Here is a 25,617-nt window from a genome sequence, read left to right as displayed (position 1 = left end):
GCAAAGTAACTACATTTATTGCTCAAAGATTCAAATTGCTACACTTGGCAACATTAATGGGGGCTGTACTGGCATGTTACCTCGCCCTCCAGGAACTATGGTGGAGGGAGCGTAGGCAGCGAGAAATACAGGAACATGTGCGCAGAGGGATGAGGAGGGACATCGGGGCTCTCACCAGGAGGCCTTACCCTCCGAGAGTATTCCGACAGCACTTCTCCTACCTTCAATTAAGTGAGGAGCAGTGTATTAGACGGCTCCGCATCACCAAGGTGGTGGTCAGAGAACTCTGCCACCTCCTCCAAACAGACCTCCAGCCTCACACCAGGATGACTTAAACCCCAGATCTCTCTTGCTCACCACATGCCCATCAAACCATCCTTGTGTCATGCCATATCACCGCTTCCTCCTGGGCGCAAAGGTGAATTGAGAGAGACCACAGAATATTGCAAACTCCATTAATAAATTTATGCATAAACATATCACATTCATTCTAATAACTGATGACCCTTGTGCCTGCCATAGTTGAATAGCTGTCATTGTGTGCAAAGCATGAGATGTGAGTGCGAGTGCTGGTAGGTAGAGATTGTTGGTGGGCGAGTGCTGGGGTGTGGTGCTTTGGGCAGTGTGTGAAGCTTGTGGTACAGATGGTGGGATGTAGCATTTGTTGAAGCATTCAATCACCCTGACCACCCGACTGAGGTGGATCTGCCACGAGCCCACCTGCTTCAGTCCTTCGCTTTGAGGCAGCTGCACAGCCAGCAATGCCGAGAATGAGGTGCTGCAGTATCAACGAACCTCCGCATTACGTACTGGGAAAGGCCTGTGGCAATGATGAGTTGCGATCAGACTGCACCTCCGGGTGCTCCGGTTTCCTCCCACAGTCCAAAGATGTGCGGGTTAGGTTGATTGGCCATGATAAAAATTGGCCCTTAGTGTTAGGGGGGATTAAATACGTGGGGTTACGGGGATAGGGCTTGGGTGGGATGGCTGTCGGTGTAGGGACCGGGTGCTAAAGGTTTGGATGATCAGCCATGATCTCGTTGAATGGCGGAGCAGGCTCGAAGGGCCGAATGGCCTACTCCTGCTCCTAGTTTCTATGTTTCTATGATACTGGTCCACCCTTTCAGTGTAACACCACTGAGCTAGGCCTTTAAGACTTGATTTAGCGCTCCAATCATTTCTTTGAGCAGTGAGAATGAATTTTTCGTGCAGTCTAAAGCATTAGTGCCTGGCGCTAATTCTCAAACTTTTCTAAAGATACCGCCCATTCCTGGGCTATAATGAAGTTTAAACACTACATCGGGGCTAATGGTATTAGGATTTAAAGTACTGCCCATCACCTGAAGAGGGGAGGAAGATGGTTGAGTGAGTAGCGTGCCAGCCTATTGGGTTAGCACCGTGATTAGGTCATGGATGATGTTTTTAAAAAAAATTCAGAGCTGTCAGGGAATCCAGAGTACAGGCTAAAGTTTTCCATTTGTGAAGGACCTTTAGTTCTGGCTAGGTGTTTTCTCTCAAATACATTACTGTGGATTAATATATGCAGTTGCACATCCACCTATAGTGTATTAAAAATCTTACATCTGTGCTTACTTTCTGTGTCAGTGTTTTTCCCATTATAAATACATATGTCTACATTTATAATGGAAACTGGCTATGAAAGTTGTCACACTGTAATTACAACCCTCCACCGATGTTGGCCCTGTCGCCCCTCAGTTTTGCGTCTACCCACTCCGGCGCCTCTACTACAGGAAAAACTCCTGTGCTGCAACCAACTCTACTTCTCTGCTCCCCAAATTGATGTAAGTTTTGTCAAAATATATAAAAATAAAATAGGATAATGTGTACAACTTTAAAATGGGGACTGAATTACATCTGTGTGCTCTAGCCCAATTGTCCTCTGCCATCAACGCCCCCGTTCATCTGTGGACTACACTTGCTCTTCACTCCTTGTATGCAATATCACGGGAGATTGACTAGTAATTATTAAAACTTTATTTTAAATAAACTCCAAATTTATAATTGGCCAATTGCATTGCACTTAAAACTATAATCTTAAACATTATGTTAAAAAAGTGTAACTCCCATCAAATGCCTATGCATGTAAATCTTTTGAACTTGGTTAGCCTCACCCAAATTCTACATCTATCTTTCGAGATCTCTGTGGTGTTGCACATGGGGAGTTGAGACTAAGTATAGTCTTCAGGTGAAGCGGGGTTAGATGTGGGTGAGGGCATAATTGGATTAGGGTACGCAGTTTTTTAGCCCATATTTTATAGTCATACATCCTGTCCTTTTTATGTAATGCTTTGAGTTTAGTAAACCTTACAGCGATTTGGGAAGCAGACAAATTGATTTGGTTGGAGCAGAGGAGTTTATCTGCAGTACAGGTTGAAGAATTAATAAGAACATAAGAAATAGGAACAGGAGTAGGCCATTTGGCCCTTCGAGCCTGCTCCGCCATTCAATAAGATATGGCTGATCTTCTACCTCAACTCCACTTTCCCGCACTATCCCCATATCCCTTAATACCCAAAAACCTATCGATCTCTCTCTTGAATATACTCAACGACTGAGCATCCACAGCCCTCTGGGGTAGAGAATTCCAAAGATTAACCACCATTTGAGTGAAGAAATTTCTCATCTCAGTCCTAAATGGCCAACCCCTTATTCTGAGACTGTGACCGCTGGTTCTAGACTCCCCAGCCAGGTGAAACATCCTCCCTGCATCTACCCTGTCAAGCCCTGTAATCATTTTATATGTTTCAATGAGATCACCTCTCATTCTTCTAAACTCTAGAGAATATAGGCCTAGTTTACTCAATCTCTCCTCATAGGACAATCCCCCCATCTCAAGAACCAGTCTGGTGAACCTTCATTGCACTCCCTCTATGGCAAGTATATCCTTCCTTAGGTAAGGAGACCAAAACTGTACACAATATTCCAGGTGTGGTCTCACCAGGGCCCTATATAATTGCAGTAAGACGTCTTTACTCTCATACTCAAAGTTGGAAGTTGTAAAACTGAGAAGTTACAGCGCCATCACTGGTGGGATGCTGTAGTGACTGCGTGACGAGTTTACATACGCAATTTCCATTATAAATGAGACATAGGAATTTAGAATGACAGTGAGCACACACATTTTTTATATATATTGTACGTGTAGATATATATCATTCATTAGTGTATCCATTGCTAGACCTCATCAATTAGTAATTGCTGGTTATAGCTGTCCAGATTTAGTAACTGCAGTCAATATTTACTAATTTTAGGCATACACGTCTTTTTTTAAATTCAAACGATTGTCAGAATTTAACTAACAAAATGTCAGTACTCGCTACAGTTACATGTTTAATTAGGCAAATGTATTTCCTAAAGATTATTATTTTTAAGAAGTAACTAAGCATTTAGAATTTAGAATAGTTTAATTTAAAATCTGAATGTTGTAGTATATATCCGGAATGGACACCAGGACTTTGTAAAGCTACTGCAGAGAATACTGGATAGGTGAGAGGGAAATGGCAGCATGAAGAAATCAGGATGAAGCTTAACTTGTTTACCAACTGATCCCTGAGACTGAATTACCGCCTGTGATCCTCTGTCACCCATCCAGTTTATTTTTATATTGCACAGATTCTTTTTTAAACCTCTGTCACTTCTTTGCTGCTATTGGGTAATGATGCAAATCACCGTAGGATAACGGGTTTATGATGCAAAATGACAAAGAAGATCGTAGACCAGTTCTTACAGATGTTGAATTATAAAGAACATTCTGTCCTATATAAAGGTAAAATGTAGATTTCATATATTTCTAACTAAATTATGTAAATTGTACAGTATATGTAATTTTATATGAAATACATTCCAAAGCTCTCTTTCTATATTGGAATATAATTAACACTATCAATGTTTATTTTTAACAATATTCCAGATTTGTAGTACAGTATATATAAGTTGGGCTACACTACTACCTGATGAGTCTGAATTGACCAAATACTGATACTGTTATTTCCAAAGCACTAATTGGTTCAAATGCTCTGCGAACCGTTCTCCCTTCACCTTCGATGGGGAGTTAATTTTAGGTCTGTCTAATGGCTTCTTGCCAATATTTATAGTGCAAATTTACTTCATGGCCATTATGTCGATGTCAGATGATTTCTTAAGGTCACGTATGAAAATATACGACATGACCAAAAAAAATCTTGTAACACAATAAAAGGAAAATTTTACAGGGTCGAAAGTCAAGTATACTTGGATTGAAAGTAGCTATTGTATTGCAGTGAATATTGTTTTTGCAAAGATTAAAGATTGTGCATTACTCATCCCTATTGTTCAAGTTTCCTTTACAAGTCTAAGGAAGTGATTGCAGCTTTTCTAATGGATTTGGCAGAAGGCCTTGTTTTAGCTGCCATTTCTCTTGCAGTTTTTTTTGATCATACCAATTATTTACACCAAACTGTATCTTTTGTTACTATATGTACTGGTTATTAATTATTGGGGACCAATTTAATAAGAAAATTAAATTAAAACACAAAAGCTCCATCTTCATCAAAGTCTACCACACGCATGATGTGAATCATTTTTGGATTTCATGTTGGTTACCTGCCCACCCAGTTTCTAATCACATTGGTATTGGAAAGAAGCATTTGTGTTTATACAGCCTACAAAGGCCCAAAATGTTGTAATAAATAAACATACTGTTACCTAACTGTTCAGGATCTTTGCATACTCACAATTCTTTAACCATTGGGAATGAATCATTTTTCCATCTGTAGGTGCATGCTGTCTGTCTCTCTTTTTTGTTGAGGGAGCTGTGGTTTTTAATTTAGCTTTTTGGTCCTCCCTAATGGATATCTGCCTAATTTCAGTTTAAGTGCAAGTAAACATTTTTCTACATTTAAAGGCACAATATAAATGGAAGTTGTTGTTTTGTTACAATAGGTAATTAATTGTCAGACTGACAATGTAGTACAGTGCAATAATTTGTGGTGTACTGTCTGATTTTAGACAATTGTAAGGTTTTTATGTTCAACAACTTGAACAGTTCAGCTGTGCTATAGGCAGTCTTTTTTTGGTTAGTGGCAGATTATAGTATAATGGGCAGGTTGCATAGCAAAGAAGTGAACATTGTTAAAATAAATAAGCAAGAAGCTCCTACACTAAAAGATAAGTATATAAATACATAATGCCCCGGATTTTGCAGTAGGAATAATGGTGAAGCTATCAGTGCTCTCCGTTATTATGGAGTAAATCAGACAGCAATGCACGCGCAATAAAACGTTGAAATCAGGACGTTGCTGTCCAAGTTGCCCTGCTCCGCCACAAACTTCGCTAGACTGGTACCTCGTCGAGAGACTTTGCATTTAAACGCATGAAGGTCGTGATGTTATCAATTAGATACCCACTAAACATGTCCAAAAAAAAAGTTAGGGCTTGTCCATTCGAGCATAAGTGAACTTAATTACTACCAAACAACCTCTCTGGTACTGAAAATGTACTTTTGCATGAGTAGAGTCTCATTCCTTCAGGTTTTAATTATCGTTGGCGATTTAAAAACATTTTTAAAATTAAAATATTTTTACTTTTTCTTTGTCTATTTTATCTCTCTCTCTCTTAATCCCATCTTTCTTTCCCTCTCTTTATTTCACTTTATGTACATGACTTTACATTGAATTGAATATTCTAACTTACACTTCCTGGTTTAGACTCTGCGTGGCTCAGTGAGGATTCTTCAATCTGATTGGTTGAAGAGACGCGCTGTTGCTTGCTCTGCTCACACAGGTTCCAGATCCCCTGGAGAGGGCACCGTGCTGAAATGGATCTCTAGTTACTGTAAATTGCTGCGCAAAAGCCCACAAAGTCTATGGGCAGCTGTAAGTGTAATGAACGAGCTTCGTTGACTGCAAAATCCAGGCCATTGTTTGAGAAGTATATCCAGGTAAATCATAGGAAACACTAGACCAGTTTTGGTTTTAGAAATTATCTGCATTTAGCAAAGTGCTTTTTATTTTAAGCAAAAAAAAGAAGCTTGACATTATTGATTAATGTTGAGTGACTGAATTTGAAGTAGATTTGGCAAGTAGCAACCTTTTGAGAGTGGAGGGCAAATTGAACTGAGGGAATCGAGATTTCCCCTTTTAGGCCTCAATATTGTCTGATACTAGTTTAGCTTGTGGCATCCATAGTAAGGATTCTGAAATGTTTAGAGACTGAAAATATTTAACTTAAAGTTGAGGGGTTTTTTTAAAGTCAAAATTAGTCTCATGACTTTTTAAGAGTATAATTGGGTCTCTTTTTACATTTTGTGTTTCCTGTGACTATCTTTACTGTTCTTGTTTGAAACCTGCCTGGGAGAGTTAGTCACTGTTTTGAGAAAAAAGTTATTTTAAAAGGCATTAGCATTTCAGTTTTTTTTCTGAACGTTAATTTTAGTGATGGTTACTTAATCTCAGTTGGAGGCATCTGGGAAAGAGGCAAAGCACTTTTCTTAAGGAGGGAAAGTTCGTGTGCGCTCTCAAGCTGGATTGTTAAGACTCGCATTTCTGGGAAGGAAAAACTTAAAATGTACATAATTTTTATTCTCCTGTGAGGTCATTCGTGCATGCTGACGGTTGTAAGCTGATCATGAGACCCTGATCACACTACAGTTCGCTGCATAGCAGAGCTTCAGCGCCTTCTTACGTGTTTCTTGCCAATACAGTATTAGCTGATGTCTTGGTGCAGCCTGCCTCAACAGCCTTGTAAATGTTTTTTTAAAATGTGTTTGGTCCCTGTCTGTGTCACCCTTACGGAAGGGGCCATTGGATAGTGATCAGGAACAGGATTCTTGGCCAACTTAACCTTCCCTAACAAAGGGCACTGAGGTTAATTGTGCCGTAACCACTGCTTTGGCTGAGATCAGGTAACTAAACACAGATCAGGAATCTGCTTCTTGAACTCTCCTGGGCTGTATTGCTCAGCTACTCACTCAATAAGCTGGCGGAGCCATCCGGTGAACTTAACCTTTTTAGTTATTTACTAGGGGATGTCCTGTGGCTTTGCCATTGGAAAGTCAGGACAAAGCGAATTCCTCTCCGTGCATTAGTGATGCTGTAGGTACAGGTATGGGGATCTTCAAAACACGCAAACATACGAAAACGACATAAGCAAAGAACTACTGGTCCATCCAGCCTGACCCATACAAATATGATGTCTTGTGCATCACAATATATACTCTGCCCACCCCACCCTGAAACCATGTAATCTCTTGGGAAGGGCAAAAAACCTGATTTTAAAAACCCAGGCCAATTAGGGAAAAGAATCGGAAAATTCCTCTCTTGCCCCCTTAGGTGATTGAAACTAGTACAGATTCTGGAGCTTATCAAACTGCATCTAATGGTATAAGTGTGCAGCTGCAGGCATGACAGTGTATCACAGAATAGTAATGTCCAAATAAGGAATGCGTGACTTAAATAGCAATATTTGAAGAAAAGGAAGAATTGTATTTATTGTCGACAACTTCAGGAGCTTTATAGTTTCCAGTTTGGCCTGTACGGATTACTAGCTGTAATAGGTTAAACTAGCAGTCAATTTGCCACTTCCCTTTGTGTAAAGCCCTACCCTAGCTGCTGTTCCTGTTCACCACCCATCAATGCATCAATCAAACACAGATACAAGATCCATCCTGGCTCATGCTAACGCTACAATGAAGATTTAGATGATTACATAAAACTATCTCATTTATTCCTAGGTTAATCTGCTACAGGTCTAGTTGTCTTAATAAAAAGTTGTTGCACAAATTAGCATAGCCATGCCACAGAATAGGACAGAGGTACAGTGGTTTAGCACATTGACCGTTCATCTGTTGGGTCTGGCTTTGAATCTAGCCCAGCTTGATGGGATGAAAGGCTCTTCCATCCTGATTCCATTCTAATTGAAATGAGTTTGGAGGAAGTCTCAACTCAGCTCCTAGTGGGTGCAAGTGCACAGCACTGGACTGGCTATACAGAATGTACAAAGATGAGTGACATACGAATAATTCAGTACTAATTGCAAGCCTCATTCAGAGAGACCATAAGAAAGGCTAATCTAGGAAATTAAATAAATCAGACTTGTAGTGAAATATTCTCCTGAAATTGACGTGAAGTAATTTGGTGCTGAGAGAATGTACTGTACTGTGGACATCCTCATGCTGTAAAAAAGTGTTTTCATGTGCTTGTATTTTTTTGTTTATGTTGGTACTTATTTTCTCAAATAAGTATTAATCTTTAGCTGTCACATTTTTATGTTTTGTACCATGCGCACTAGGATATGTTTGTGGTTAAATATGCAAATGCGTAATATTTCTCAGCCACAAATAGCTTTGGCATATAATGTAGAGCTACATGGATTAATGAGCAGCGTTCCACTGTAGAGTACACTGCAAATAAATGGTTTGTTTCTACACAATAAAAATGGCACTTTGGAAAGATGATATTTAAAGTTGCTGTGTAGGTATTTAAGTTGCTTTGTGGTGAAATGAATCTTAATATCCTGTAGCTCAAAATAAATGTGTTTATCAACCAAATGAGTGCTGTATTCCCGTTGCAATATATAGTAAATAATTACAAAGAAGCACAGTTAGCTATTACATAAGAGTTACCACTGTGAGGGAATGTTTTTTTTAAGGGAAACCGTCTGAGAGAGTGTGTATTTTATTAATTTTCAGTTCATGCACACAGAGTTTAAAATGTGCCACATGAATGTTTATAAAATGGTTTTGCTCTCAAAAACAATGGTGCAAAACAAGTTGGAAAATAAACATGCTTATGCTGTTCTCCAGTGCTGTTGATTCTCCTTCTCTGTCCATTGTTGCCCCACAAGACATTTGTCATGCAGTGCACTCACTTGCAGCTCCTCAAAGCAGAAACCAGCCTGTCAGGTATGGACTTGAATAATCTGGCCCCAACTTAATTTCTTTTTTTCCCCCCAGTGACCAGTCCTTCATGCCCAGGTGACTTACACAGCGTGTACACTTTTATTCAATTTAAAACAACAATAAAGAGCTTAAAATTTGCAATTTAGAAAATATAATCTTAACACCGGCCACAGAAATTCCAATTGATAGTTGCAAGTTACTTCTCTAAAACTTGTGGCTAGTTCTTCAGTGTGAACTTTGTCATGCATCGATGACCCAGCGCACACTAGCAGTGGGCATTAGGTTAGCCAACTGCTGCTGGCAACATAAGTGGACCCAAAACAGAATAAAGCAGCACAGTAAAATAAATCCCAAATGTTCTATAAAAATAAGGCACCCTGGAGTGACTTCAAGTCAGTAATCTAATCTGGTTGGATAACCAGATAATTTATAAATACTCTTTCTCACCAATTGAATCTTTTGATTAAGATTATCCACTTTGTAGTTACTTCCACATTTTTTGGGGGGGGGGGTGGGGGGGAGGGAGGGAAAGAGGGGAATATTTGAGTTCAAAACAAAGAAAGCCATTGGAGGAGATAATGCTCCTGCTTTTCACCCCCAGTGTCAGCATACAGAACTTTTAAGTCAGATATAGCACAGGATATTTGCAGAGTAAAGATCGTTTTACCCACCTTTAAAAATCATAGAATCATACAGCACAGAAGGAGGCTATTCGGCTCATCATGCCTGTGCCGGCTCTCTGAAAGAGCTACCAATTAGTCCCACTTCCCTACTCTTTTCCCATAGCCCTGCAAATCTTTCCCTTTAAGTATATATCCAATTCCCTTTTGAAAGTTATTATTGTGCCTTTAAATTCAGTTTACTGCACCAGTGTGAATTTTTCAAATTCTCACATAAGACACCCTCAGCCATTTGAGTGAGACTGCAAATTTAATGCCACTTGTGTGCAGGTTTGTGTTGTGCAAGAATGCTCAGTAGGAACTTGGTTGACAATTGGGCAAGCTTCATACACTTGGGTGCTTTGCACCCAACTGAGAAGAAACTTTTATTGTGGGCTATCTTTGGACCCAGTGCCCAGAGGTCATCAAACCATAAGGGAATGGTAGCATAGTGGTAATGTCACTGGACTAGTAATCCAGAGACCTGGCCTAATAATCCAGAGACAAGAGTTCAAATCCCACCATGGCAGCTGGAATAAAAGGCTCGTAACAGTAAAAACCCATCTGGTTCACTAATGTCCTTTAGGGAAGGAAATCTGCCATTCTTACCCGGCCTGGCCTATATGTGACACCAGACCCACAGCAATGTGGTTGACTCTTTTAAATGCCCTCTGAAATGGCCTAGCAAGTCACTCGAGGGCAATTAGGGACGGGCAATAAATGCTGGCCTTGCCAGCGATGCCCACATCCCGTGAACGAATAAAAAAAAATGTCAACTGTCCACATTTGACATGAATAGTCAGAGATCATAAATCATGGGAACGCAGCTTTTGGAAGGACTGTATTTGTAATTTTTACTCCCAACTCCTCTAGAAAGTAAATCTTGTGTCTCAACACTTGCATTCCATTCAAGTTTTCATACACTTAAACTGAAGGAATGTTGGGTCAATCTAAGTTACACCTCTGTATTCCACTGTACAAGCATTGAATTACTTGTTTTCAATGTCAGAGGTTTTTGATTGTCAGCTTTTGTTAGTTTTCTAGGTTGGTGTGTATGCAGAACGATATGCCACCCAAAATGCATAGTACCTGATTCATTGCTACTTCCATTTCCAAGGAAAAGAAACATCCAACGACATAGTAAGTGTGCTGCGTGATGTAGTATTGAGCCACAAAGACTGGGAAGCAGCCCATTCTGATCCCTGAGTTAGTTGATCCCAGCCAGGTTGACGTACAGTAAGGCTGGAATTTTGCCGGTGCTCAGGGGGCGGGTTTGGAGGCAGGACATTTGGCAAAATTGCAAAGTTTGACAGGTCGGAAACCCGCTGTCAACCCGCCTCCAATCAATCTTCCCAAATGTTGGGACCCCGATTTGTGCACGGACCCGACACCTAGTGACGGGAAGAGGATTATAGCCACTTAACTGCTTGTTAACAGGCAGTTAAGAGGCTTTTTGCAATTTTGACAGTTCTACTGTGGGCTTCCCAACGCCCGGACACCATGCCAGGTAAGTGTGGCGTGCTGTGGGTCTACTGTAACGTTTCTGCATTGATGACGGCTGCAGAAGTGGTGTGAAGGATCCAGTGGTGCACTGGTGAGTTTCAGAGGTAAGATAATGTTGGGAAAATCATTTTTAATGCATTTACACTTTTCTGTAGGTAACAAGTTTTAATTTGTATGCGTAGTCCCACCTCATTGGGAGAACCTCTCTCACCAGTGACAGATCGCTTCTGTAACCTCACCTGCAGCTGCCATCTGTTCTAGCCTAAGGAGGGAGTCACTGGAGAGCCTGGGTGCAAGAGCTCACCTTTGTACAGTGATTGTCAGTGTTTGCAGCACCTCAATGCTGTCAAACACCGAGAAATCAGCTGTCAAAAAAAATGTGCATATCCCCTTTAAGAAAACCGGCAGCTGATGCGTCATCAACTGACGTCATCTGACACTGGCTTCCTCTTACTTGGCCGTCAAACCTACAAGGCGGGCTTAACGAGGCCAATTGACGCAAAATCACGTTTGTGCATCTGATGTCGTTGGGGGCGGGACTGGAACCTGGCAGCTGTCCCGCTCTCAAGCCGCCTCGAACAGAAAAATCGCGGCCTGAGTCTCAGCATTCTTGGAGAGGGATCAGGGAAAATCCACCATGATTTCCATTCCTGACCGTTATCTAAGACCTCTGCTGGAAGTGCAGCATGTGTGAACAATGAGTGAGAATGAGTTCAGTCTTGACTAGGATAGCTTTCACAGTCAAGTAACCCATGGGCCCTCTATGTCCGGCTGCTTGCATGGAGAATGGAAGGTATTGGATGGTCACTGATGACCGTAGAACTATATCTCCGCATGTTTAACCAGTTTTAAATGAGATGGGGTTAGAGGAGGACGATGGAGGGGAGGGGGAAATCAACTTTCCTTCAGCCTAACCCTAATTTCCTTTTCTTGCCCAATTGTTCCCTTCCCCTTTTTCTCTGGTAGGTGTTGAATCCCTGCTGGAGCGTTGTTCCACAAGTGCTGACCTCTGGCATTTCATCCAAGTAGAGATTTATATCAAGTATCAGCAGAGTGCTCACAGGGGGGATCACATTCAGCCTGATCCAGACCTCAGCCACAGTGTGCACATATCCATTTTTGGTAGGAGTTGCTGGATAATGATCAGGGGCTGGATTCCCTGACCCTAACCCAGTGGCGCTAAGGGCAGTTGTACAGCCGCGGCTGAGACTGGTTATCTCAGCACAGACGGAGGATAAAACCTGGGCTCTTTTATCTGTATTACTCAGCTACTCACTGGATAAACTTACTGAGCTGTTGGGAGAGGCCGATCTAAATTCCTGACTGATATATTTGGAAATCAGGTTTGCTATTATGGTCAAGATGGGCATTCAATGTCAGTGCCTTGTAACTGTGTCTGCTCCCTCTATACACAACATCTATATTGGGATATTCATATACAGTGTATATTCATAAGCAGTGGACAAATTTGTAGAGCCAAAGCTTTCAGATTTTTGATGCTCTCATCTTTTTAGTAAATTATTTTTGCAGGAATGACTTGTGATTTTGTATATTAGTTATTTGGTATGTGCTGTTATGAATTCTTGTACTTATCGAAAGATCAAGAATACTTTCACCTGCCTATGAATCTCTCTTTCCTATTATATAATTGGCATTTGACACATACAGGTTTGGATTTTATAGGGTTTTTAAGTCATTTTGAGTTTTGAGGACAGTGATTCTGGTCCTCTGTAGTTAGGTCCCAAACAAGTTGTGTTGTTTGACTTTTGCAAATGCTAATCGTATGCTAACCATTTACTTGCATCGGTTTCTCAATCTAGTGATTTGTTTTGCCTCCCTGGAGACTGTGGAAGCGATGAGTGTATGTGGCTGAATCTTTGTTTTTATCCTGAATGTGTAAGAGCAGATGAAAGAGTCATTGAATCTATTTTTCTCAAGAGGAATGAGGCAAGGTTGTCCACTGTCACCTATTCCGTTTGATGTCTTCATTAGTGATATGTTGGTTGGTATTGCAAGGGAAAGCCTTGGAGTGTTCGTTCCAAGCATTTCTGAAAGAATTGTGGCACATCCTTTCACCAGTGTTAATGATGGAGTCACTTGGAGATCTAGTGTGCTGCACTTGCCAAATTCAAGAATTGGCTAACCAATGGGATATGAGAGTGGCTGCCCCCAAGTGTGGCATTCGGGCTTTGCAGGGCTTGAAGGGATTTAGAAGATACTGATGGGAAAATATAAAGAGTGTCTGTCCCAATTAGCCTTTCATATTGGTACTTTCATATTCAGCTGCCTTATCCTTAAGTGCTGGAATCCCCTCCTAAACCTCTCTGCTTCTCTACCTCTATTTCCTTCTTTAAGACACTCCTTAAAACCTACCTCTTTGACCAAGCTTTTGGTCACCTGCTCTAATATCTCATGTGGCCCCGGGTCAAATTTTGTTTGCTAACGCTCCTGTGAAGCACCTTGGGACATTTTACTATGTTAAAGGCACTATATAAATGCAAGTAGTAGTTGTTGTTCTGATGAATGCCAAATTTAGCTTGGAAAAGTGCCGTGGAACATTTTACTAAATTAAAGGCGCTATATAAATGCAAGTTGTTGTTGCTGTTGGATACAGCTCTCCAGGATTGTGTTGAGAAGATGCAAAGGGCACTTTGGTCTTATTTTATCTTCAGTGATAGCTCCTTGTTTCTCTTTGTCTGTAGTTCATTGTTTGACTGCTGGTTTCCATGCTACAGCGCTGGGAAAGGCTCCTTGGAACAGAAACACCCATGTTACATTAATCAAAAACTCAGTTGAAAGATTTGGAAAAAGACACTAAGACTCTGGACTATTATTTTCAGGACTGTTTAAGTGTTGCCTAGTGAAATATTGCATTGTCAATTACTGGTTTCATTCTTTTGCTTCTGTATAATTATCAATTGTTGAAAATAAATCTAACTACTAGTTTTAGCCTTTATGTACTCACGGGAATAGGTGGTATCCTTTCACCACTGGGACCAAGTCAAACTGTTGGGATGACAATATCTCCACTGTGCGCTACAAGGGTCAAAATGAAATTAGTTTGAGGAGTCAAAGTGTAGATCCTAGTGGATACAATTCTACAGGGCAAAACTGTTTCCATTTTGACATGAATTGGCAGTCTCTTTTTACTCAAAAATGTAAAGCTGTGTGTTTTTACAACTCCACGTTACTAATAATGAATGTTGTGAACCATTTTCATAATTTTAATCTTGTGAACTGCACGCTTTAATTAAGGGAATTAAATAACCTTCAAATGTCCTTTTCAGTTTCACCTTGAAATAAGAAATCTTTCCAAATACTCTGCCATTAAACTGATGCACAGCCAATGTTTACATTGCAGCTAATCCATTACCGTTTTTAAGAAAATACAAGAAAATCTGGCTAGTTGGGAAAGCAAGGGACATTAGAATCAACCCCGGTATAGTTTCAGCTGGAGGACTATCCTGACATCTATCCTGACATCTGTCCTGCCTTTCCTACAGTCTCAGCATAAAAACAGGATGCTACTACTGCTGGCATTGTTTTTGGCTTTATTAAGCATGTTTGAAGCAGGCTTTGTCATAACTTATATTAAACTGCACTATGTAATATCCTGTCCCCATAGGAAATGCTTTAGTGCTTCTGAATTGTTTGGTTAAAAAGATGGGTATTTATGTTTTCAAAAGATCTTATTTGTCAAACAGTGTTAAAGGAATGGCATCTGCTTTATTTAAAGTTTATGTAAAAACATTGGATTACAGTAGAACATTGGGGCAGCACGGTGGCATAGTGGTTAGCACTGTTGCCTCACAGCGCCAGGGACCCGGGTTCGAATCCGGCCTCGGGCGACTGTCTGTGTGGAGTTTGCACATTCTCCCCGTGTTTGCGTGGGTTTCCTCCGGGTGCTCCGGTTTCCTCCCATAGTCCAAAGATGTGCGGGTTAGGTTGATTGGCTATGATAAATTGACCCTTAGTGTTAGGGGGATTAAATACGTGGGGTTACGGGGATAGGGTGGGATATGTGTTGGTGTAGGGGTTACGGGGATCGGGTGGGATATGTGTCGGTGCAGGCTCGATGGGCCGAAATGGCCTCTATCTGCACTGTGGGGTTTCTGTGATTCTGTGAACATTTAAAAATGTTGTCAGGTTAGTGAAGAATCTGTGTAAATCTCATGAGTGTCAGCTGTGGCTCAGTGGGTAGCTCTCTTGCCTCTTGAGTCAAGATTATGGGTTCAAGTCCCACTCCAGAGAATTGAGCGCACAATGCCGCACTGAGAGAGTGTTCCACTGTCGGAGGTGCCGTCTTTCGGATGAGACGTTAAATCGAGGCCTCTCGGGTGGGTATAAAAGATCCCATGGCACTATTTCAAAGTAGAGCAGGGCAGTTCTTCCTGGTGTCCTGGCCAGTATTTATCCCTCAACTAACATCACTAAAATACAGATTATCTGGTCGTTATTACATTGCTGTTTATGGAACCTTGCTGTGCACAAATTGGCTGCGGCGTCAAAAATGACTTAATTGGCTGTAAAGCATTTGGGACGTCCTGAGGTTGTGGGTAGTGGTCAGGCACAAAAAAATAATCAAAAAGGCTAATGGAATGTTAGCCATTGTAGCTAGAGGGCTAGATTATAAAGGGGCCGGGGGGAAGTTTTGCTGCAGCTGTACAAAGCCCTGGTTAGACCACATCTGGAGTACCATGTACAGTTCTGGGCACCGCACCTTGGACAGGATATATTGGCCTTGGAAGGAGTGCAGCGCAGAATCACCAGAATGTGACCAGGGCTCCAAGGGTTAGATTATGAGGCGAGATTAATTCAAATTCAAATTCAAATCGCTTTATTGGCATGATAAGGTACATCTTATGTTGCCAAAGCATCAAAATACATTTATGGTTGAACACATAAATGCAGTTCTATTCATACAGAGTGTATAAACAGGTTACATGAACTAGGCTTGTATTCCCTGGAATATAGAAGGTTAAAGGGTGATTTGATTGAGATTTTTAGGATTTTGAAAATAATTGATAGGGTAGATACTATTACATAGTATTTATTACAGTACAGAAACCGGCCATTCGACCCAACAGGTCCATGCTGGTGTTTATGCTCCACATGAGCCTCCTCCCACCCTTCTTTATCCATCCCCATCAACATATCCTTCTATTCCTTTCTCCCTCATGTGTTTATCTAGCTTCCCCCTAAATGCATCTATGCCAGTCTCCTCAACCACTCCTTGTGGTAGCGAATTCCACATTTTAGCCACCCTCTGAGTAAATAAGTTTCTTCTGAATTCCCTGTTGGATTTATTAGTGACAATCTTATATTTATGGCCCCTAGTTCTGGCTTCCCTCGCAAGTGGAAACACCTTCTCTACGTCTCCCCTATCAAGCCCTTTCATAATTTTAAAGGCCTCTATCAGGTCACTCCTCAGCCTTCCCTTTCCCAGCCTGTTTAATTTTTCCTGATAGGTATAACCTCTCTGTTCTGGTATCCTTCTGGTAAATCTTTTTTGTACTTTCTTCAGTGCTTCAATATCCTTCTTCTAATATGGAGACCAGAACTGTTCACAGTACTCCAAGTGTGGTCTAATCAAGGTTCTATACAAGTTTAGCATAGCTTCTCTGGTTTTCAATTCTATCCCTCTGGAAATGAACCCCAGTGCTTTGTTTGCTTCTTTTTATGGCCTTATGAACCCACGTCACTACTTTTAGTGATTTGTGTATCTGTACCCCCAGATCTCTCTGTTCCTGTAAATCCCCATTTAGACACTTATTGTCCAAGGAGTATGTTGCCTCCTTATTCTTCCTACTAAATTGTACCACCTCGCACTTACTCCCTGCCGATTCTTGCTGCCTGGGATGACATATGAAGTTTGGCCATTTAGACAAGGTAATGGGAGGGTTGCCTGGGGAACCATCCAGCAAGAATCAGCATCTTGAGAGGAAGGGGAAGAAAATGTACCCTATTTCTGTTGTGGTTTACTTGTATTTTTTGGATTGATTTCAGTCAAACTATCTCTGGGTGAAAGTGTTTTTCGTCTGCGCATTTAAGCAGTTTATTTTGCTCCCTCTTTATCTTTATAGTCATTATTACATGTCAAAATACCTGATGTATTTGGCTTCAGTTATCTATTCCCACTCTAACCAGGTTGTGGGTCATGCACTGTTAAAGATTACCAGATGCACGTGAGATTTCTATAAACAGTGTTTGGTTACTGGCATGCAGGACAGTACGAGCGCTTTAATGGGAGGTGGGGGAGGGATGCTGACAGGCTCGGAATCAGTAAACTAATGTATTCTCAGTGCTGTTGTGAATGTACGTCAGGTCAGAAAATTGAGGGAAAGAGAACAAAGATGTCCTGAAGTTTACAGCGACCAATATTCAGCATTATCATCAGTTGACAACTAAGTATACATGCAGTGAAATTGTGAGTGGCACCAATGGTCTGGCCTCCCAGATGGAACAGAGCCGTTGTGCTGTGGGTTTGTAAAGAGACAGCTCTCGTGATATTGAACAGTGATCAGTATTTTTTCCCTGTTCTGGATGCTGATTTTGGTGCTTCAATGGTAATAAAAGTTCAGTGTGCTTCATATCAAAAAATTTCCTTCCACATAGCATTATCTCCCTTTAAGACTAAAATTTAAGCATGTTTCTCTGATGGGAAATGGTCAGAAGTTGCTAACATTTGATTACTTTTATTGTACATGCACACGATAGCTGAAGAAGTCAAGAGACCTGGAGAAGTTGGGATGGCTGTAAGCTACCGGTTATGACAGGGAAGTGGAGGTGAAAATAGCTTATTTTCTATTTAAACAAAACTTTTCTCCATTCACTGAATTCCCATATTTTTAAGCTGCTTTCATAATTAATCCTGGGAGCCAGTGCTATGTGACAGACTCGGAGGTCCAGGTAAAACTGGGTCTGAGAGTCTGTTGACTGGCTGTGAAAAAACGATTTAACAGCATAAATAGTGGAAGCTGGCTTACTGATATGGGGTCCCAGAATCCGAATTAAAAGAATGTGTGAAAGCAGCTTTAGTATACAATTACAAAAGCAAAATACTGCAGATGCTGGAAATCTGAAATAAAAACAGAAAATGCTGGAAATACTCAGCAGGTCAGGCAGCATCTGTGGAGAGAGAAACAGAGTTAACGTTTCAGGTCGATGACCCTGTGACGAAGGGTCATCGACCTGAAACGTTAACCCAGTTTCTCTCTCCACAGATACTGCCTGACCTGCTGAGTATTTCTTGCATTTTCTGTTTTTATTTTAGTATACAATTGTTAGTTCATTATTGAAAAAATATTAAGAATTTTACCACAAGTAGTTCAACTCTCCTTGGACTAAAGTTGTATGAAGTCCTTCGATTTTATTGATGTATATAATGTACACCTACACAGTCAGTTTTGAACAGGATGGTTCGAGTTAAATGTGATCCCACAGGATTTATACAGAAGGCTGTTCCCTGTTTGGTGAAAGCCACGTAATCTTATAAATTCCCTGCATGTGCTGATAGTTTTCTTAAAGCTAGCCTGAGATTCAGGAATTTTTGACTTTGCTACCCAGATCAGAACTGAAGCAAAAAGTATGAATTTTTGTTTTGGTGTGTGAATGAAATAATTTCAAAAGAATTTATGGTGAGTGTTTTGGAAGCAGAATAAATACAAATTCTTTGTCATGCGTGTAACAGCTTTAAGACAGGTGTGCTTGGTTGGAATGTAAAACTTCCCATATATATATCACAAGTTCAGTGACTGTTAGTTTTTCCCCAAGTTGGCAACTAAAGTTGAAAAAACAGACAAAAGCTTAAAAAATGTACCCTGCCATAGAGAGGTCCAAATTTTTGTCTTTGTTTATCCACTAGTGAAACAACAGTGCAGAGAATATCCTTTTCCAAACCTTCAGGCCTACAGATTGAAATGGGACAAATCTATTTATATATAAAATTAAAAAAACTTCTGTGCTCACTTCCTGTCTACAAAATCCCAGTTGTCACATTTTTAGCGCACTTTTGTGTCCACATTTTTCGATTATAAATTCCTAAGTCCGCATTAGTGATGGAAACTGCCGATATAAGCTTGTCATGCTGCAGAGACTCCGGCCACTGGTGGCACTGTAACGCCTCAGCTTCACGTCTCCCAGGTCCTTGACCTGTCTGTACTGCTGAGATACTCCTTTACTCCAACCAGTTCTACTTCTCTGCTTTCCAAATTGCCTTAAGTTTTCCGATTTAACTTATAAATATAATATAAAATCAACGTATTATAAAAATAAGGACAGAATTTAAAATTGGGGTTAAATTTGTCTGCAAGTCCTGTCCCCCGCCTTTTACCTTCACTTCACCAGAACACTTGGTTCTGATTCCCCATGTGCAACGCCATGGGAGATTGACTGGGAAAAAATATAAGGGCCTGACTTGCCGTGCTCCGTGCTTTCAATGGATGGATTGGCAGGGCTGCAGGTTAGACGCCCTGGCACGGAGTCATTATTAAAATATTTTGACGAGAGCCTGCCAAAGGTCCTTTAATATTAAGCGAGGAATACCAATGTCACTTCAACCATTTTGAAGCTGGTGGTTTAGAAACTTGACCTCTACTCTGTTCACTTCACCTGAATAAGATGCTTTAATGAGCCTGAATAATTGTACTGAGAATGCCCATAGTCAGAATGAGTTACTGTATTGAAAGAAATACTCTGTAGTGATCCATTTATTTATTGTCACTTCACTATTTAGTGGAATTTCCTGATATGACATAATTTAAATTCCTGGATTGTTAAATAAATTGGCTTTCAGTATGGGATTTACTGTTACACTAACTGCTTCTTTGACTTTACTCCCCTACCTCCTCCATCTGCTTGACTGCCTCTGCCTTCACCGTTCAGCTGTTTAAATTGTCACTTAGTGCTGAGCAGTATTACACAGAGAGTGTTGTTTGGAGATTAAATCAGTGGTTTTAAAGAAGAGGGAAAGAAACTAATTATTAAGCTGTTTAAAGTGCCCAGCAGTACTAAACATTGTAACACTTGGGAATCGGCTATAAGAGTCAGCCATAGGGATTATTTGGGCTACTGGCAAAATCGATCGCTGTGATCAAATTTCGCTGAACCTCTCCTTGGTCCAATGCTTGCTGACATTATCAACTGCCCTCTTTCTGTAGACATTGCTCTCCTCTTTGAAACTGCAGTCATCACCTCCTCCTTACAAAACCCACCCTTTGATCCTTTTTGCTCTCCAACTACAACCCTAACTAATCTTCCCCCTCCACTTTTAGTTCCTTTAATGGGTCATCACCCACCACTCCCTGTTCAAATCCCTTCAGCATGGGTTCTGCCCTGCCCACAGCACGAAGACTGCCTGATCAACACCACCAACAATATCCTATGTGTCTTCAGTTGTGGTGCATTATCTGTCCTCATCTTCTTTGACCTCGCCATGGCCCTAAAAACAATTGACCATTCCACTCTCCACCACTCTTCACTACTTTTAAGGACTGCTCTCTCATGGTTAAATTCTTACCTGTCCCAATGTAACCAGCACAATGACTTCAACTCTCATTCCCACACAGTCACTTCCAGTTATATGTTTGACCCCTCCCCATTCCTCATTGGCAACATTATCCGTAGAAATAGGGTCAGCTTCTGTACTATGTCGATTACACACACTGTTACCTCTCTGCCGATATCCTCCGCTCCAGGATTGGCTCTGTGTTGTCAGACCACTTTTCTGGTATCAAGTTGTCGAGACCAGAACTTTCTCCAGCTTTAACAGTGGCAAGACCAATGTCACCTACTTGGCTCAGGCCAGACATTCCACACCTTGGTCCCTAATTTCACCCCTCTTCCCAGTTACGTACTCAGGCTAAAGCTTACAATGAGCAACCTCAGTGTCCTGTTTGGCCCGAAACTGAGCTTCAAACCATACAACCAGTCAATTGTTAAAGTTGCCTGCTTCTGCTTTTGCAGCACAGCCCACCTCCATTCCACCCTACCTCCAGTGCAAAACATGTCATCCATTCCTTTGTCACCTCCAGGCTCAACTTCTCCAATTCTCTACTCACTGGCCGTTGCGCTCCATTTCATCTGGAATTCCGCCTATCACATCCTCTTCCATTCTACGTCCTGCTCAACTATTACCTGTGTTTCAGATCTCCACTGGTCCCCTGACTCCTCGCCATATTGTTTTCAAAATCCTGGTCCTCGTTTTCAGCTCCCTCCATAGTCTGCACCAGCCTATTTCTGCAATTTTTTTCAACCCTATCTTCTTCTTAGGCAGTCCCTCAGAACCGAGGACGACTTGCTTCCACATTAAAATTGAGTTTTCAGGTGACTGATGAGCCCAATGCGGGACCTACAGTCTCAGGTGGGGCAGATGATGGTTGAAGGGGCAGGCGTGTGGGGTGCTTGGGTTGACGTGCGCTGCTTGCGCTTGGCTTCTGCTTGCTCCCGGCGAAGAGACTTGAGGTATTTGGCGCCTTCCTGGATGCTTCTCCTCCACTTTGTGCGGTCTTGGGCCAGGGATTCCCAGGTGTCGGTGGGGATGTTGCACTTTTTCAAGGGGGCTTTGAGGTTGTCCTTGAAGCGTTTCCTCTGCCCACCTGGGGCTCTCTTGCCATGTCGGAGCTCCGAGTAGAGCGCTTGTTTTGGGAGTCTCGTATCGGGCATGCGGACGACGTGACCCGTCCATCGGAGCTGATCGAGCGTGGTCAAAGCTTCGATGCTGGGGATGTTGGCCTGAGCGAGAACACTGACATTGGTGCGCCTATCCTGCCAATGGATTTGCAGGATCTTGCGGAGGCAGCGTTGGTGGTACCTCTCCAGTGCTTTGAGGTGCCTGCGGTACATGGTCCATGTCTCTGAGGCATACAGGAGGGTGGGTATTACTACTGCTCTGTAGACCATGAGCTTGGTGCCGGGTTTGAGGTCCTGGTCTTCAAACACTCTCTTCCTCAGGCGACTGAAGGCTGCACTGGCACATTGAAGGCGGTGTTGGACTATGCCCCAGCTAGCACCCTCTGCTTTACTGCCTGTCCCCTGTCTTTGCTCTACCACTGGTGGTGGAGCCTTCAACAATCACACCCTTCGCTCTGTAATTCTCTTTCTAAACCAATCTACCGTGCTATTCTTCCCCCTTCCCAATTTCAAAAGCCTCCTGAAAACCTATCTTTTAGACAAAACCTCAAGTTAGTTCCCATAACTCTTTTCCCCCTTCAACTTCCATGAAATGCCTTGGGATGGTTTGCTATATAATTGAAAATTGTATTTAATCAATTAGTGCTTTTGTTTTTCTGACCGTTAATGAGTTTATTTTCCGAATTGCAGTAGATCAGCCTCTGAATTGCGAAGGATTTTCCATGGAGCCGCATGTTGGTGCTACTCAAAATAAACAAATGCAGCGAGATTATGGAATCCAAATCCGGTTTATTCAAGATGCACAAGAAGAAGAGACGAGGGCACAAAAATCTCAGACTGGTCTTAACAAATCAGGGTCTTATGGAGTCAGCATTAGGGTACAGGGAATTGATGGGCAGCCATATGTAGTGCTAAACAGCAACCAGGAAGGACATTTGCAAATGTTTGAGCCTCCACCTGAAAATGGTTGCTTTGATCAAACTTTGTCTCAGGATGGTTTTAAAGCATATTCTGGTCCCTGTGCAAGAGAACAGAGAAGCAGATTCTCTGATAACGGCCATTTCACCTATCCAGAAAGTCAACACTTCAATCCACTTAAGCCAGCTCCTTATCCACAGCTGCCTTTGCCAGTAGCAGAGACCTCAAAGGATGAGGTTGACAAAAGAAACGTGAAAGCAAGTAGTTTACTGAATTTCCAAAAACATCCTGAAATTCTAAAGCCATATGACCCTGAGAAGAACCTCTTGAAATGCACTAGTCAGCAAAGTCTGACTAGTAGCAAGTCATCAGAGAGGAGCAAAGATAAGTCTTTGCATCATTCACCCAAGTCTGAATTTTCAAGTAAGTCCGATATTAGATCATCGAGTTCAATAAAATCCAATGATGAGAAAAATAAATTCAGTAAGCCCACAACAACGGGAGATCTAACCAAGAAAGTTGCTGGGCCTACCAGCAGAAAAGTGGAAACACTGAACATCAGTAGAAGATGTCAAAACAACACCAGTCCTGATTCAGAAGATTCTCAGAGAACACGACCAGATTTGCTTCCTCTGCGCCAGCAAGATTCAGCTGGAAAAGTTTTTGAAGTTTCTAGGTCACGGCGGTCATCATCTTCAACTCCAACGTCAGCAAGTTCAGACAAGCTAAATCCTTCGTACAAATTATGGTTGGATGATCCAGACGAAGAGATTTCTGCTGAAAATATAAACCGGCATGAGAACAGGAGATACATTCCCTTTTTTCCAGGCACTGGTCGTGATATTGACTCTGGCCCCATCCCTGGGGTGGATGAATTGATTGATAAATTTGACGGAAAAGATGGGCAGCACTGGCGAGGTAGGTCTGCAAGGAGAAACCGAATTGATCCAGAAGATCGAAAACGATCCCGAAGTGTAGATAGTGCTTTTCCACTTAAATCGCAAGGTAATTCTGCTTACCTACATCAATACAATAAAAACCTCGGAAAATCAAATGAGCATTTGTTGAGACCATCACAGTTGCGCCGTCAAAATGCTACATCACAAAGTTTAACAAGCCCGGCTTCTAGTGAGAATCTGCCTGCCAATTATGTTTGTTCTACTGGTAGTCTTGGCAGGTGTCAAACACAACCTACAGAACATCAGGGCAACCTGAATTATGGTTTCATGGAGAGACCAGGTCAGACAGAAGTGGATGGAGGAGATACTCGTGAAAGAATCTCTGTTAAATCTTCCACACTCCCTGTAGGGATAATCAATAAGCCCGAGGCCAAAACGGAGGAAGTAACTTCTTTTATACAAATAAAGACTTGTAAAACAACCCCTTCCTTCTTTGGGATCAGTAAAAAGGGTTTAGATCCCCAGCAACTCACTGCTCATACAAGCCAAACCACCTGTGATCAGGATGTACAGGTAAGAATTAGAGCTGTAAATATGAAAGCCAATTTTATCAGTTAAGGAATTATTTATTTCCCAATCATCATAAGAATGATTTCTTGACATGCTGGGGTTCTGTCAAAAGAGTCACTGGGAACTGTTGAGTTATTGCATTGGTGTAGCAAATGCAAAATACATATTATAATGGATTTGCTGTTAAAGTTTTGAAAAAATTCAAACCAGAAGTTATCCCCGGTTAAACATCTTGGCCAATCCCTCAATATTTATCTCTCAATCAACATAACAAAAAAAACAGATTATCTGGTCATTATCACATTGCTGTTTGTGGGAGCTTGCTCTGCGCAAATTGGCTGCCGCGTTTCCTACATTACAACAGTGACTACACTCCAAAAGTACTTCATTGGCTGTAAAGTGCTTTGTGATGTCCGGTGGTCGTGAAAGGCGCTATATAAATCCAAGTCTTTAAGTATAAACAGTCCTGTGCTGCTGAAGACTAGTCAAAAACAATTAGGGTTGAAGTACCTACCATAATTTCATAAAATATGGCTAGACTGAATGATTCAAGAAGTGCCTAAATGTTCTAGATATGAGTAACAAGTAACCTCATCTTAATGAATAACACTCATTTGGGGTTTGCTTGAATCTACAAGCACTGCATCTCCATAATTTCTAGCCTCCTTCCCCTAACTGATTTTTCTCTCCTTTTACTCCACCCCATGCAATGGTTCCATGGGCACAAGTGACCCTACTTTTCCTTGTCCAAATGGTTATTCTTTAAGTATGACTCTGGTCCAGCTAATAACTGAGAGATATTGAAGCTGAATACCAACCTGTGATGTCCATGGGTTCTTTCAGTCAATGGGCGATCAGGAGTGGGCGTGAATCTTGGCAGATACGCCTTTTCCCTCCTCCCCACCCCCCCCCCCCCCCCCGCCCCCACTGCTGCCAACATTGTAGGGACCCTCAGCGGCAGAGACTGGATATTTCTGTTTAATTAATTTATGGTAATTGTATTTAACTGCACTAGCTTAAAATCATCTTGTTTTATTTTCATCAAACTTCGTATGGACCAGCTGCTTAAGCTTTACATTCCTCTTCAAATTGCTCTGCATTGTGAGTTGTTTTCTGTCTGATTGTTGAGTACATCAAAATAAGATCGTACTATGTTTAGATCCCGGAAATTATTACACCTGATGGATCAGTAGGCTAAATGCGTTGAAGCATACAGATTTGGAAATTCTCAGCTTCAGGCCGTGATCTGCCTTGAGTTAATTGATTTCAGTTAGGACAATGCCGTAGTGGCCTTGTGTTTCCTGCGCTCGGGGAGGGGGGAAGGAATAAAACTTGGCTATGTTTCCCACTCCTGATTGTTTCCTAGTGGGGCATGATGGAAAGTGTGTCTGGGGGCAACCATGGGCTCAGTGGCGATTTTTCCTCTTCCCTTTGAGCAAGTTAATGGCACTTATTGTCTAGATTCACATGTGAGGAGAAGCCGTTTGGGAATGTTACCGGAGGGTTGCTGGTGCATGTAAAGAACATATTGCCTATTGGATAG

The 25,617-nt window shown here is 41.6% G+C and overlaps 1 protein-coding gene across 3 annotated transcripts in view; it reads left to right on the top strand.

Moving 5' to 3' along the window:
* The window catches only part of cgnl1 (cingulin-like 1), a 151,321-nt gene that overhangs the window by 11,892 nt on the left and 113,812 nt on the right, over positions 1-25,617 (top strand). For all 3 annotated transcript variants that reach the window (XM_085968723.1, XM_085968725.1, XM_085968726.1), the window contains exon 2: positions 22,378-24,077. In XM_085968723.1, the coding sequence (XP_085824849.1) occupies positions 22,410-24,077 (1,668 nt within the window). In that variant the 5' untranslated portion in view covers positions 22,378-22,409. The remainder of the gene's footprint in view (positions 1-22,377; positions 24,078-25,617) is intronic.

This window comes from Somniosus microcephalus, chromosome 27 (assembly GCF_052327205.1).
Source record: "Somniosus microcephalus isolate GS21.2 chromosome 27, FLI_Smic_1.0, whole genome shotgun sequence".
Lineage (NCBI taxonomy): Eukaryota > Metazoa > Chordata > Chondrichthyes > Squaliformes > Somniosidae > Somniosus > Somniosus microcephalus.
This window is presented reverse-complemented; position numbering and strand designations above follow the sequence as displayed.